Source organism: Balaenoptera physalus (assembly GCF_965194825.1).
Source record: "Balaenoptera physalus genome assembly, chromosome: 1".
Classification (NCBI taxonomy): Eukaryota; Metazoa; Chordata; class Mammalia; order Artiodactyla; family Balaenopteridae; genus Balaenoptera; species Balaenoptera physalus.
The window spans coordinates 194,524,696-194,540,358 of NC_138882.1; the positions used below are offsets into that span (position 1 = coordinate 194,524,696).

The following is a 15,663-nucleotide window of genomic DNA, read 5'->3' on the forward strand; positions in this document are numbered from 1 at the left end:
TCTTGCCGGCTTTCTGGGAGCCAGTGGGATAGGCTGAGCCCAGGTCCCCTGGGGAGGCTGAGCCGCCACCCGGAGGAGGAACCATCCTGCCCTCCTTCCGCCTTCCCACTCGCCTCCTTCTGACGACCCCAAGGCTACTTCCACGTCTCTGGTTCACAAGCAGCCTGTTCCAGGGTAAGGGCGGGCTTGTTGTCACTGGCGTGTGTGTGTGTGTGTGTGTGTGTGTGTGTGTTCCTGTGTGTATGTGTGTGTGTGTGTGTGTGATGCAGATGGTAAAATACCATTTAAGAAGTTGGTATTCATGGACGTCTCTCGAATATGAAAAGAAAATATTTATTTCCTTTTTCGCTTGTGAATCAGAATGCTCTATTTAAAGAAAGTACCCTCTGCTGGACTGTGTCTGAGTTATTACCCCTTAAGGAAATAAAGAAGAACTACCAGGGAGGTATTCTTAGTCATTCTCTCTCCTTTTCCCGAAAATTCCTTATATACCCGTGCCTCGGAGCTGGGCCTAAGATAGTGCAGGATTTCACGGCATTCTTGGGCTAAAAACGTCTGGACCTGATGTCATGGTGCTTGGGAGAGATGGCAGAGGGTCTGCGCTGGGAGCGGTTCCCGAGGAAACGAGATGGCGCGGGTTTCTGTGTCCCCAGCCCCGCTGCACAGGCGCACCCAGGCCGCCTCCCACTTGGCCCTGTTCCCACAGGACAGCCCCTCTCGTGGAATCCGGGTTCCTGTTTGACAGCCTGGGAAGAGGTCTCCAAACCTGTTGTCATCCAGGTGTTTCCACGGGCTGTGAACATCCACTGGGCGGCAGCTTACGACTTTGGTCGCTTTCTGAATACACGTTCTGCCTCATAAGCGCGTTCAGAAAATCATTCCAGGGGGCAAAAAGGCCCTGCCATGTTTCTAGGTCTAAAATAAAATTCCAGACCACGCAGAAGGAAAGTCAGTGTCAGGGGTGAATTAGCCGGCTGGGCAGAGGAGGGCAAAGTAAAGGGAGACTCAGGGCTCCCGTGTCCCTGGGGGGCGGAATGCTGCCGGGATGGTTCTAGTGTGTATCCTGGTGCCACGGAGAGAAAGGACAGAAAAGATTTGGGACTGAGAATACCAAGCCCTGTGAGTAAGGCCATCAGACCAGCAAGAGGCCCAGCCTTTACAGCTGAGACCGGTCCTGGCCCCCTTCCCCAGCAGGCTTTCCCGCACGGCTGGAATTCCAAGAGTAAACACAGCAAGATGGTCTAAGAGCCAAATACAAAGAAGCAAAGAAGCATGCCTCCCGGCATGGCCGCAAGAGCACTTGCCGCGCCGGCTTTAGGGTGAAGAATGCACGGAAGAGGCTGAAGTGTGATCCTTGCACCAGGATGAACGTGGAAGAGAGAGGGTAGGAAGCGTGCTCGTGTGTGTGTGCAGCACGGAGCACGGCCACCTGTACTCGGGCCGCAGGGCTGGCTCTGGGACAAGCCGTTCCCTGCAGTAGCATCTGCATGCCCCCAGCAACCCAACCCAAATCATCCCCCTTGCCTCCTGGGGCCCCTGGCGCAGATGCTGGAGGTCTGGAAGGATTCCCCCCTTCTCTTTCTTTCCAGCCTGGCTACTCTCACCCCCACGGCACATTCTAATTTCCTAGAAGTTTTCACAAACCCAGTGATCAGGGAGGTTTGTTGGGACTTTTGGTTCAAAACCAGGACAGTCCTGGGCAAAACAGACAGGGCTAGTCCCTCATCTGGCCAAAGCCAGGCGTCTCTTGGGTGGGGTCTGGGCACCTGTTTTTCTGATGCTCCAGGTGATTCCGTGTGAGGCCCTCGGTTGGAGACCTCTGCTCTCAGGTCTCAGACACCCGGGAAACGTCTGAAGGACAGTCCTGACCTTCGAGTACCAGCTGTCACATTTTGCTCTGCAAACTTGGCAGACGCTGTCTAGAGCCAGGGCTTGCCCCTCCTCCCAGGCTGCGTGACCCTCCTCTCGGGGTCACCTGGAGCAGTGGGGGGCTGCTGAGCCCAGCTTTCCTCTCTCACCGTCCTGGGGCCACAGGTCCCTCCACGGGGTGGGCTGGGGCTGAAAGAGCCGGGGATTCTGTGGCTGTCGGCAGTTCAGGGCCACAGAGGAGGTGCCCGCCGGCTGGACACCAGCTCTGCTTCCACAGGGCTGCTGCCGAACGACATGCCTGCGGGTGCAGACCAGCCGCGGCTGCTGCTGTTTCTCCCAAAGGATGAGCACTTCCTTCCTGAGCCTCGGGGAGCGGCCAGGCCTGGCCATGGGGGCGCTGGCTGCCTCAGCCCTTCTGAGGCCGGACAGGCGCCCACAGCGCCGGGAGGTCAGCGCAGGGGGCAGGGCGCTGGGAAACTCAGGCTTCCGGGGCTACCAGGTGCATCCAGGATCTTTCAGGTGACAAGTCCAGCACATGTGTCTGTCTCCAGGTGGACGGGATTTCTCGTTTGGTCCTTATGTGGCAGGGACTAGAGAGAACTGAAGCCCATTCCCAAGAGCCTCGGGAACTCTGTCCCGGGGGGAGGTGGGTGCTTGGTTATAACAGGAGTCACTGCTGCCTGAGCCCAGGCCTTGATGGCCTTGGGGGCAGGGAGCCCCGGGGTGTTGGTGAATCGTGCTCACATTCAGGCGTGTGGTAAGTTCAGCAGGAAAGAGGACAGGGTGCTTGAGGCCAGAGCGTGAGGGTATAAATGCAGGAGAAGAAAGAAGTGGAGGCCCGTTCCCCACGGAGACCTGGGGCTCAGATTGCGGCCAGCGCGGAGGTGCCCACGTGACTCCCGGCCAGGCTGGGGCAGGTGCCAGGGCGCAGAGGCCAGCCCCACCCAGGAACTCCTGCCCCTCCCGGTGTCACACTGAATTTGGTCTCAGCCAATCTTACATTAACGACAATGTCTCAGAATCTCAGCGTGCAGGGCTGGGTAGCAGCTTTTGCCTGGAACATCCCCTACCCTAGCATCTCTGGATGTGCTGGCAGCCCGTGGTCCTCGGGGGTGGCCGGTGGGTCCTGGCCCTCGCCAAAGCCATCCAGGGGGAGCCCTGGACCCCAGAGGAGCTGGCTTGGGGGCCGTGTGATGGTAGCACCCGAGAGACAGGGCAGCCTGAGGCCTTGGGGCTGTTTCCCCTGTGACCCTGGAGCTTCCCGCAGGCCCTGGCCCAGACACGGCCATTTGTTGATTGAGCAAATGAACATGTATATTAATATTCAGGAAACACAGCCAAGGGGATGAGGTAATCCACTCAAGTAAATTCTTTAGATAATTGAAACCCCATCAATTCACGTTAACGTTTTCCACCAGCTCCTTAAACAGAGGCAGACGCATTTTTTTTCGACAGATGATGCTTGAGTGCCAGCTAGAGGCTGGGCAAAGCTCTGGGCACCAGAGAGCCTGCCTTTCTGGGGGAGACAAGTGCTCCACCAAGAAACAAGCAGAACCGGGTGCTTTCGGTGCAAAAATCACTCCCGCCACCTCCCCGTGGAGACCTGCACGGCCTGCCCCAGCCCGGCTGCACAGCTGCAGGGCCCTGCCTCGGGGGCAGGTGGCATCTCTGAGGAGAGGACTGCACAGCCCGTCTCCCTCTGGGCTGTCACTCGCAGCTACCTCTTAATTAGCAAAATAAACAGCACGATGATAAATGTCATGATTTACTCAACAAATGATCAAAATCATTGTTTTTCAGACCCCAGGGCAATAAAATGCAATCACTGGGTGATTTATTCTGGGCAGGCTGCGTCTGGGGGGAGGGGTCCGGGAGCGCGAGCGTCCTCCCGGGCACGAGGACAGACGACCTCCCTTCGAGATGCAGCCCATGGGGGCCGTTTCCACGCACCCCACGCTCCCATCTGTGGCCAAGGATGCGGCTGCCAGGTCCGGGGAGCAGGCGGAGCCCATCTGTGCTTTCTTCCAAAATGACAGGGAGTCACTTCCTGGTGTCCCCCAAAGCACTCGGTGGGAGCGGGGGAAGGCTTAGAGTCATTGAATGTTCCTGACGCCCACATGGGGAGGAAGGCAGATGAAGAGTGGGAGGAGGGTGCCCAGCCACGGGGCCCACACGCACCGTCCCATTTTGCTCAAGTAAAATTCCTACGTGAAACAAGGCTGCTCCTGCCACCTTGACCCTGAAGATGCCAGGTCACTCATGCTGCCCCAGCAGGGACAGAAGCATCGTGTCACCGGAAACCGTGTGCACCACAAAAAGAGAAAAGGAGATGGGACCCTTGGATTTTAGTTCAATGGAATGGTCCACGATAGGAATTCTGTTCTCTGAGCAGAAAGAAAATTGTTTCCATGGTGTCCCAAAAGGAGGGTAGGCATAATCGGTTTGACCTTGATTTTGAGCCCGTCCTCCGAGGGACACCCACCCTGTGTCTGCGAGGGGCTGTCTCTGGACCCCCCTCTCCTGCTGGACCCCAACACCAGACCTCACGGGAGCAACCACACTCCGAGCCCGGCCAGGCCACAAAACGCTCCCACCACCCTCCACCCCTCGGGGGTCCAGACCCATCCAGGCTCATCCTCAGAGTTCCTTTGCCCCCTTCGCTAGAATGTCATTGCCTGTTCTTTCTTCTCCAGGAACTAAATGCCATGTAACTTGTAGTAAAAGCAAATCAACCTGATTTATGGAGCTTAATTACCAGCATGCGATTGAACATCGACACACGCAAAATTCGGGGCCGGACTGTAGGCCTTTGCGTGTTGTCCCTGGGACCTGCCTCTGACGGTCCTGCGTCTGCCCTGGCCTCCTTGGCGGTGACACTTAGGCCCTGACATTTCCCTAGCGATTGTCTTGGTCCCCAGGCCTGCTTTGGGCTGAGCTGACCGCAGGCCCGGGGACAGCGTCCCAGCAGGAGCACGAGGAGGTGGTCAGCTGCCTCACTTCGGGACCCCGGGGTTCGCTGGAGGCCCTTCTGCGGTCCGGAGCCGCAGAAAGATCCAGGCTCTGGAGCCTGGGCTTTCCGCTCCTAATCTCGAGCCCTGTTTGCAGCAGAGCAAAGGCGAGGACCACGCCTGCCCTTGAAGGGGCAGCAGCCGGCCGCTCCTCTGGCCCAGACGCTGTCACACTCGAGCAGGGCACAGAAACAAAGTGAAACATCGGTCGCCTGTTTCGGGATGCGAGTGAGGCTCTTTGGTTTCCACCCCAGAGACCCATGGAGCTAGAAGAAACCACCTCGACCTTATGACTTATTTCAAGCAAAAGCGGGTTCGCCCTGATTTTCGGGGCGCCTGCTTCCTCCTCCCTCTCCTTCCGGCCCGATTCTGCCCTTGGGGCTCGACCGCGATGACGGTGATACAAACAGCTGCTCACGACCGCATCCGACGGGACGGGACAGGAGGCCGCGAAGCCCAGAGCAGGTGGTCGGGGCCCGAACTCGCCGAGGAAACAAAGTCAGATCCCGCCGGTGCGTCTGGAACACCACGTGAGGACGTGGACTTGGAGAAATACCTGCTGGTGCCGGCGGGGAAAGGCGGCGGTCAGGTCACGGTCCCGGAATCAAGGCGCTGTCCGGGGGAGGTGCCGTGGAGGGGAGCGTTCCCGCACGTACACGGAGGACAAATGATATCGCAAAGTCAACAGGCACCGGGCAGATAACAGCCACGGCCCGTACCAGGCCCGGCACCCAGGGCGGCGGCGATACGGGCTGTTTCTTTAAAAATAGAGCAAACAGAGGCCTGCATCAGAGCAGACAAGAACCAGGTTGCCTCAAGGTCATCCATCGCACTACCCGTAGGGTCCGTTTACCCTGCAGCATCTGAAGGCGCCTCTTAATTCAATAGTCCAGGCCTTTCCGAGCACGCGACACAAACACCCCTAAATTCCTTCCGAACAGCCAGGCGGGAAGGGCAGGACAGGTCGTCTGCAAAAAGCCACTGAACAGCCCAAACCACTTACCTGTTACGTTGTCTGAAGATGCTCTCCTCGGCCCAATGAGGGCCACCCTGTGGGTCTCCGAAGAGCACACGACCTGCCCCCAGGAGGGCCGCATCTCCCAACTCCTCACCTCCCACCTCACCTTGCTCCCACCTGGCCGGCCGCTTCTGCAGGTGACCCGACCTTGAGAGGCACACACGGCATGGGGCGCCTGGGAACAGCAGGGGACGGGCTGGCCTGCACGGTCCAGCTGGCCAAGCTGTGGCCTCCCCAACTCCGGGTTGTTGTAAATTCTGGCCGGCCTGCTCTTCCGTCCATCTGGTCAACCCACTACCCCTCTAAACCTTCTAAGTCTACAGAGCTCAGGCTGTCAGCTGGCAGCCGGTAGGGGGCTTCTGTGTCCCCTGATGTCCACACTCCATGTGCTACCACAAACCACACTCCCCCAGCTTGCTGGAGAGTGGGGGCGTCCTGCGTTCGGGGCACCCTCGTGTCCTTGTGAAGGGCATGGAGGTCTCAGGTCTGCGGCCACTGCCACCAGCACATGCACCGACTCAGGCAGCCTCTTTGACCTTAACGGAGGGTTTCCAAAGCTGACGGGCCCGGGGGAGATGCTCAAGGGCTGCTGGGGGTCCAGGAGCCTCCCAGGGGTTAGGAAGAGGCCGTGCCCATCTCTAGGGAGCAGCGGAGGCTCCAAGGCAGCCTTCCAAGCCGTAAAGACTCACGAGAGGGGAAAGACAGATGCAGATTCGCCCCTTGCTGTACACAGAAGGCCGAGACACACAGTTTGGGAACTTCTCCAAAGCCACGGAGCAGCTGGGGGGAGTCGGCTCCCCTGACCCCCGCTGCCCTGGTCCTCTGTAGGGGACACGGCAGCCGGCCACACAAGGCCCTCTTCCCTCCTTGGACAGCGCGCCCCTTCCTAGAACTGACCTCCATCCAAGCACTTTTGGAGGTTGTGAAACACCCAGAAGGAATCTGGGTTGGCATTTGCATTTTCCGTCCAGGCAGGGTCCCTGCCAAAAATACCACCGAGCATTGGCCGTGTGGAGCCAGCAGAAAGGCTACGACCAGAGGGGAGAGCGCTTCTGTGGGGCCCACGGTCCTTACGAGACCACCTTGAAAGCGCCCCCACTGGGGCCCAGTGACGCTCGTGGCCCGAGCAGGATACCTCCGGGGGGAGGGCTGCCTTTGGGGGTGTCAGCAGCCGTGTCCCCACCTAACCGGCCTCCCTCTCCTGACCGCACACGGGCTCCAGGACCATCGAGCCAGGCCCAGATCGTCAGGGAAATGTAAACCACAAGGTGCCCCTCTCTGTCCCCGCTCATCTGAGAAGCGCGGGCTGCTCTTAGGGAGCCAGCTGACCCGGGCAGCCCGGCAGGAGGCCCTTGGCATGGATGTGCCTGGGGCATCTGTGGCAGCGTGGCCACCAGCCACGTTTTACGAGCTGCCCCTGGCTGCTCCTGCCAGGAGGTGGGCCCCCATCTGAGGGGCTTTCCCGGGAGCAGAGACTCCTGTTCTGGGAGAGTCCATCCATCTCTGAGGTTCTGCCGAGATTGCAGCCTTAGCACCTAAGATCCAGACGGGAAGCTCGGGGGGTTTAAGACATGAGCTCATTAAAGACACATTTCCGGGAAGAGAGCGGGCACAGAGGACGGGGGCTGCCAGGCAGCTACGAGGCCCTCTGGTGTTTTCGGAGTCGCGTCATGCAAGCCGCAGGATAAAATAAGCCTGGGAAATGTGACATTCGAATGCTCTCTCCTACCCAGCCTCCTGCCCCCGGCGGCTCAGCTCACCCGGCTTTATAAATAGATGGAACACGAGATAAATGGCCGCGATCGATCACCCTGCACGACAGAGCTCACCTCCCAGCCGAAGTCCACCTCCTTCAGTGCAGCCCGGGGCGCCACCATGTACGGGCCAAACCGCTCCCCGACCTCCATCTTCTTCTTGGCCCAGATCCCCAGGCCGGCCCCGGGGACGGAGGACTCGCGGAGCTCGAAGTCTGGTGGGATGGGGATGTCCTCAGGAATGTAGACGGGGGCCTCGTAGGGCGAGCCTTCCTTGGGGGTGAAGTCCTCGCTGGTGGGGAAAGGGGACGGCGGCCCCATGGGGATGGGGGACATGATGCTGTCCTCGGTCTCGTCCTCGGCACTCTCGCCAGCCAGCAGGTCGGGGTCCGGCCCGTACATGTTATTTACAATGTCGCCGTCACCTGGAGGAGACAAGGCAGTGTCAGGCTCTGCAGCTCGGCTTCCCAGGGCTCAAGGCTCGGGACCACCTGGGACATGGGACAGAACAGAACCAAGGGCGCCAGAGGCCCAGGGGTCGCCCGGCCGCCACCCCTGCCTGGGAGGCACGGCCTCTGCTAGGGGCTCCCAGGGGACTGTTCCAGCAGCGTCTTGGGGAGCAACGCAGACCCCTGGGGGGCTCCCCGAGGCCCCGGGGGCAGCCCGAGGACACGCTGGCCCATTCTGCGTTAGGACAGGCGGGAAGGAGGTGCCCACACTCCACAGGTCGGGGGCGGCGGGGGAAGCCGACACACCAGACACCCGACCCGGGGCTGATGGTGAGGCATTCCTTCTGGAACCGCTTTGTGTCTGCAGCCTTGGAAATTAGGGAACGGGGGCAAGTCCCAAGTTCTTGGGAAGACTCAGAATTTGGGTTACTGTGAAATTTGCCATAATACCTGGGCTGCTCTGGGCAGCTCAGTGGGGCCGGCTGGGCCCTGGGGAGAGTTCCTGGAAGTTCCCGATGAACTCATGGCAGGTTAGGACAGAGGCCTGTTGAGGTCATGAGTATGGGACCCATGGGGTGGCAGGTCATGGGACTGAGCAAAAGGGTCCCCAGCTTGTCTGTCTGCTGTGGGCCTTTCTTCGGGGTCCAGCCCAAGAGGCAGTTGGTGCCAAAACAGTGCCACCTAGAAGTTCACCCGAGGGTAGCCCGAGGCACAGAAAAGATAATAAAGAGTGGGCGGGGGAGAGACAGGGCATGCAAGCAGGTCCAACAGCCAGGAAATCAGCTTCACTCCTCGGTATCGACCCGAGAGTGGAAAACAGGGAGGCCGATGGGTAAGGATGCCCAGCGGCGTTAACCCACAGCCCCCCGAGGGAGGGGCAACCCAACTGTCCATCAACAGATGAGGGGATCAACGCGTGTGGTCCATCCACACAACAGAATATTTATATTAACATAGAAAAGAGAAAAGGATCACTGACACAGGCTGCAACACGGGTGAGCCTTGCAAACATCCCTCAGAGTGAAGGAGGCCGAACACAAAAGGCTACATGTCCTACGACTTCATTTATGTGAAACGTCCGGAAAAAGCAAATCCACAGACACAGAATCCATGTTCGGGGGGAAAACCGAGAGTGACCGACTGATTGGCACATGGTCTCCTTTGGGGGAAGAAAATGTTCTGGAACCAGATGGAGGGGGCGACTGCACACCCTGGTGCCTGTGCCCTGTGCCCCTGAATTGTGCACTTTAAAAATGGTTCATTTTTATATGCTGTGAATTTCACTCAATAAAATTAAAGAAGTCAGAGGAGAGTGAGAGGAGGAGAGGGGAGGCCCGGGGGTGGGAGGCGCACGGGCGGATTGCTCATGGCTCGGAGCCCGCTGACCTCTGATCTAGATGCTTCCGCCCAAGTCCCTCCTTCTGGGACTTGAAAACCTTAGAAAGTGACCCAAACGCTGTGGTCACTTTGGCCCTCATCTCGCGGCCCCCTCCCTGCTCCTGAAAGGGTCGTCTCCAGGGAGACGGGAACTTTTCAGTACGAGTAAAACGACCTCAGATCCGATGGAGAAGTAACAAAATGTTTTCTTTCAAAAGAAACCAAAGTCTAAAAAAAAAAAAAAAAAAGAGAAAGAAAAAATGGGGATAACACTTATTTAATTTAGCAGTATTCACAGAAGTAATTATTATGTTTTATGTGGCCAACGGTTCCTTTTTAATTGACTCGTAGGATCCTTTCAAAAATGCAACAACAGAACGGCAGCTGCTACTCCCCCATCCTGGGGACCCGAGGCTGTTTAGGTTTGAAAGAACACCCCGACCTTCCTGGGGCTGCGCGCGCACGAAGGTGTATTGCGGGGATAATTAACATGCCACCTTATCATGTGACCTGGTGACTGCACAGAGCTCCCAGCAGACTCAGGTAGGACCCCCCCCAGCGCGCTCCCTGACCCCTCCAGGGTCTGATGCCTTTGCTTCCGGGCCGGTAGGAGTCCGGCTCTGTTGGTGTGAGGGCGCTGGGCAGAGAGCGGGGACGTGTCCGCATCCCGTGCATATCCATCTCAGGGCTCTTTTTGTTTTTCTCGGTTGTTTTTTGTTTTGTTGTGTTTTGTTTTCTTTCTGTTTGAATTCGACTTCCCAAAACTCCTCACCTACCGGAGGAAAATCAACGCTTGAAGGGCACGTTTGATTTACTGGCCAAGCAAACAGCTTAGGAGAGAAAGTGGTGTTTCCTGCTGATTAAAGGAAGGCTGTGTATCGCCCACCTCCCACCCGCCGCAGTCACCGAGGTTAAGTGATTGCCCGGAGCCGCCAGGAGAGCCCAGGTCTCGTTCGGCTGCCCCACTGCTGGCGGGGAGGGGGCCCTCTGTTTTCAGACGTGGCTGAGAGGAGGCCTAAGGGTGCGCAGAAAACATCTGGAGAAAAGGAGGCGCGCTGAGCAGCCCCCCAGGCCCTGCAAGAAGCAGGAAGTGGCTCGGATGCTGCTGGAGCCCGTGCGGGGCCAGCACAAACTGTCCCTCCCCCGAACCCCGGGTCCCCGAGCAGCTGGGGGGCTGGATGGAAGGAGCATTCTCCCTCGGCCCAGTGCCCCAGCCAGACTGCCCTCGGGACGGGTGGCCCAGCAGGAGCCCCTCAGCCCCGGGCTGCCGGGCATTTCCAGGGAGGGGGCATCATTACCCCCGGCCCCCTTCCCCTGCCACCCAGGCCTGTGACCACCGTCACATTCCCAGCCAGTGCTCTCTGGAAGGGCGGAATGCAGTGCCAGGGACATGAGCTTTTTATGACCTTGGGAATCTAGGCTGTGCCATGGCATGTTATTTACTCATGAGGAGACCGAGGTCCTTCACTGGGGTTTTGTGGTAGTTTCAGGCTCAGGGTTCATGACTGAGCCCGTCATCCCCAAAATTTCTCCTGGGAGATCCACCCAAATAATAAAAACAGGGAGGGGAGGGGAGGGGAGGGGAGGGTGCAGGCAGCGACAGGAGGAAGAGGAGAGGCACAGAGCGATCTTGAGCCACGGCCACGGCAGTCAGGCCACAGGGCACCTGCCACTGGGGCCGGGTCCCAGCCAGGGCGGCAGGCTCTCGGCGAACTTCATGCCGAAACCCCATTGGAGGCTTGTCTGCCCTCTCTCACCCAGATCCCTAAAGCCACCCCTCCACCCCCCAGAGAGCCCCATCCAAACATCAAACCCACGGCCAAGATTTCAGGGTCTGGAGCGAGAGAAGGCCCCCAATGAGCACCGCTGTGCCCGACTGGCCGGGGGCAGAGGGTCCCTCCGGTACCATCCGTGGGGCTGGCAGCCCTGCCGTGGCTAAACGAGCAGTATCCCGGGCGGGGGACATAAAGACCCCCGGCCCTTCCCTGAAGCTCCAGCTCCTGGTTGCTCGTAACCCTGGAATCAGGCCGATTTAAGCCTTGATCTGCGGCCGGGGGAGTGTGAGGTGGGCTTCTCTGAGCCACCGTGTGTTTTGCTCTGGTTCCTCCTTTATTGTGTGGCGGGATTTGTAGCAGAAGCCCTTAAACCATGCAGGGCACGGGGAAGGCCGTGGGCCGCCCGAGGCCACCTCAGCCAGCCCCCTGCCTCCACGCGGCCCTGTAGGTGGCGGGACACGGCTGCCTCTGCCCGGAGACCCCCAAGAAGAAGGGAGGAAAACGCCCGTGTGGGGGCCGCCCTTCCACCTCCAGCGCTGCCTCCACCAGGGGGGCGTCGTACTGCAGTCTGCAGAGAGGTCAGGTGTCAGGGTGGACGGAACATCACGTGCTTCTCAGAAGACTGGCCGTTATTGGAAGAAGAGGCTTCAACGTTCCTTCCTAAAACACCTGCACCCAGCCTCCTGGGCCAGCCCTGTCCTGGGGCGCAGACCCCAACCTCTGGCCTGGCAGGCTGCCCCTCGACACCCCCCTGGTCCAGGTGGACCGTCTCATTTGGGGCGGGGGTGCTACACGTCACCCCACAGACACCAGGGCACAGGCACCAGGAACAGGGGATGGTGTGCTTGGAAGAAGCCGTCCGGGCCCAGAGGTGAGCTCAGCCTGATGCCGGCTGGGCCTCACCCCGCAAATGCCACAGAGCTGCCTCCCCTGCACCCCCAGCACGTGCTGTGAGACCCTCCTTTCCTCCCCCGAAAGAGAAACACCCTCCACGCAAACAAAACACACGGGCCGCGCCTTGGGGTAAAACTGAAAATGCATCCAGGTCTGGGTCTCCTTGCCGGTTCAATTGTGTCTCACCCTCATCACCGGGTTTAGAAATGTAACTGGGTGAGTGAATGTCACAAGAAGGCAAAGTGGCTGCAGAGGCTCCGGCGGGGTGACACGTGGCCTGGGGGCCCAGCCTGCAGGACGAGGCAGCTTGACCTGTGGGCCCGAGCACCCCCTCCCCCCAGCGATAGCCTATGCGGCAATCATCTCGGGGTCAGTAGGTCAAAAGCAAATTGCCCTCAGCCAACTTGATGCTGACTCTGGAATGGGGGGGGGGGGACTACCACCCCCAATAGGGCAGAAGAGATCCTTACACGAGAGGGAAAAGAGGGACCCCTGGACCCCCATGAGCCGAGCTGCCCAGGAAGGGGACTTGGGGCACCGCTGTCGTACCCATGCTGGTGGCTGTGCTGGACATGGAACTCGGTTTGCTGACGGAGCTCTACGGGTAAGACAGTCGACGGCGGAGTCCACCCAGCTGCCGAGAGGTCACCTCGCTGTCTGCCCTCGGCCTTGGCCTGCTCCCCGTGGACCTGGGATGCTCGGCCCTGCCCAGTGAGGACTCGTGGGCCAGATGGCCGCCTGCTTCCGGGCTGCCACCTGAGGTCCTCCCTGCCCTCTGCAGCCGGCCCAGTCACTCCACAGACCCCAGCCCCGGAGGCTCTGTCCCCTTCTCAGGCCTCAGAGCCAATGGAACCGCTTCCTGTGTTCATCCCCAGAGGAGGACCAGGCAGCCTGGCCTGGGCCGGCCGCGCCACTATCAGCTGGCCACCCTGGAAGTGGCTGGGCTCCCGGAGCTGACCCCTTCTCCATGTAAATTAGAATAAACGCACCCGCCCTGGGCAGCGACGGTGACACTTGTGGGAGTGGCATGACGGCCAGGCCCAGGCTCAGGTCTCGGTTGGCTCCCCCGAAGCTCCTGGCCGCCCACATCTCTTTCCAAGATCACATTTGGGGCTGAAGTTTGTTTACAGACCTCCTCCTCAGTCAAGGACATGCCCAGGTCGGGTCAGGCCCCCTCGTACATCTTGTGAGCCACCCCCTTCCTGGAGCCCCAGGAGGCCCAGCGCAGGCCCTGGGCCGGGAGCTCCCTTGGCCGTGCTGCACCCTGTGACCTCTGAGCCACAGAATCCACAGCCACACCCCTCGGAGGAGTGGGGTTCTCGTGGGAGACCTGCCTGCCCGGCAAAGACGTAACCCGGGTCCCACAGCGCTGACTCAAGGACACACGGGGACTGGGCACCAAGGGACACTCTTTGAGTCAGGCAGAGTGAGGTCGACGCTACGCTGAACTGAGCTGGAAGCTGATCTCAGGTGTGGCCCCTTGTCTGAAGGAGCCCAGGTGCATTTAGGAGATAATGACAGATCCCAAATGCCCCTGGAGACAGGACCATACGGCGTGGCGTCCAGCTGGGGGTCAGGCCAAGGTCCAGCAAGCTCCACGTCCAGAGCTGCCCACGGGACACAGACCAGCTGGGGCGGCCCCCAGAGCATCGCCCAGAGGGACAAGTCCAGTCTGAAAGGCAAGTCACCGGCAGAGGGGGCGGGTCCTCTGAGCGTCCACACTGCCCGCTGGCAGCCAGAGCAGGGAGCAGGGCAGCCACGGTGCAGACCTGCAGGTTCCCGACAGGAGCCAGCTGAGCGGGCTGGGCCTGGGGGTCTGAGAGGCAAGACGGACTCAGCCTGGATGTGGGGGGCGTTCTGCCCCTCTAGCTCAGGGGTTCTCAGAGCAGGGTCCCCAGACCAGCGGCACCGGCATCCCCGTGGCACTTCTAGAGATGCAACTCCTGGGCTCCACCCAGACCTGCTCGACCTGAACCCGACGGGGGCTGGACCAGCCAAGTGTGAGGACCACTGTGGGAGCTCAGCAAGGGGGAAGGAAGGGCAGCCGTGTCTGCAGTGCCCCGACGGTCAGAGTGCAGCGGGGGGATGGGACCCAGCACAAGGGGAGCAAGTCGCCCTAAACCTTCCAGGAGCTCTCCCTGGCAATCTGGACCAGCACCCAGCTACACGGCCCCATTTCATGCATCCCTGACCTGCTGCAAGTAACCGAAAATGTGCCACTTAGCAGGAGAAAAGAGACCGTCACCGCATCTCCCGTAACCCTGCCTAGTCTGCACCTCAGACTGTTTTCCATCAGAAGCGCTTGGAGGAAGAAGTCTTTGTTAAAGGAACCACATCCCGGCAGAGCTCGGTCCCGGCCTGGTTCATTCCACCCGCCGCACACCCCGCCCCGGCTGGACAGGAAGGTGGGGTTTGCCAAGGGCTTCCCAAGGGCAGAGTGAGAGCCTGCCCTCGCCCGGCTTGCAGGGCAGCCTCCAAAGTGTCTGTCAGCCGCAGACACGAGCTGCTTGCTTTTATTAACGAGTCTTTGGGGGGTGAAAGGGGACGAGAGCTGCAACAGCATGTCCAAGTGTTCCCCCTTTCCTGGCGTCGCCGGCAGGGACAGGACCCACAGTTCCGTGCAGGACACACTCTGTTGTATCTCAGTGAGATGGGCTGGGCCAGGCCTCTCCGGCCTTTTCAGCGGAAGCCTCCTACACAGAGGGCACCAGACACGGGGCCACCTTCAGGAAGTGCCCTCTCCAGGATCTGTGGGGGCCCAGGTCTGAAGTCCCTGTCGTATCAATCAACAGCAAGGACCCCAGACCATGGCCTCTCCCAGGGAGAGGCAGGCTGGGGCACGGGCACCCCCGATCCCACGGCCAACTCCAGGTTTGAATGTCCGGGTAGTGATCAGTTTCACCAGGCCTGTCAATGCAGTATTTAAAACTCACCGTTCAAAAAAAATTTTTTTTAAGAATTAAAGCTACAGTTCAGTTCAACTTATGAAAGGAATACGGTGGTCGAGGTGAAGCCGAGTGGAGAACGGACAACCCACCCGGTCACAGCCCTGAGACCTTGGGCAGCACATCCCTGGTTGGCCACACGCCCATGCAATTCGAGGACCGTCCCGGAGAGACGGCGAAAGCAACCTGGGGACCACAGGTGGGCCTGGTCAGAACACTGTCTGCCTTGGCTCTGCCCGCCTGTGTGTGACAGGTGCTGACAGGCCTCGGGGAGCACGCAGCCAGCACTGTGGTGACTCTCTCCTCCAGAGAGGAGGCAGAGATGTGACTTCACCCGTCTTGTACATCATGGAAGGGACGCTCGGGGAGTGAGGACTTGCTCAAGGCCACACAGCTAGTCAGGGCCAAGCCGGGAGTGTTTAGACAGTCTTGATCGAAAGTTCTCAGACCCCGTATCACACAGCTCCAGTGTTCCCACCCCTGTGAGAAAGCACCTTAAAGAGTGCCCAGCCTTTAGTGATGGCCTTCCTCGTGTCCACAGAAGACACACAGGAAATGAATGGGTAGATTTATG

The 15,663-nt window shown here is 59.6% G+C and overlaps 1 protein-coding gene across 4 annotated transcripts in view; it reads right to left on the reverse strand.

The window, feature by feature from the left end:
• The window catches only part of PRDM16 (PR/SET domain 16), a 326,525-nt gene that overhangs the window by 211,931 nt on the left and 98,931 nt on the right, over positions 1-15,663 (reverse strand). For 3 of the 4 annotated variants that reach the window (XM_082463679.1, XM_082463678.1, XM_082463680.1), the window contains exon 2: positions 7,725-8,074. The exons of the other annotated variant lie outside the window; for it this stretch is intronic. In XM_082463679.1, coding sequence (XP_082319805.1) covers positions 7,725-8,074 — 350 coding nt within the window. The remainder of the gene's footprint in view (positions 1-7,724; positions 8,075-15,663) is intronic. 4 annotated transcript variants of the gene reach the window in all.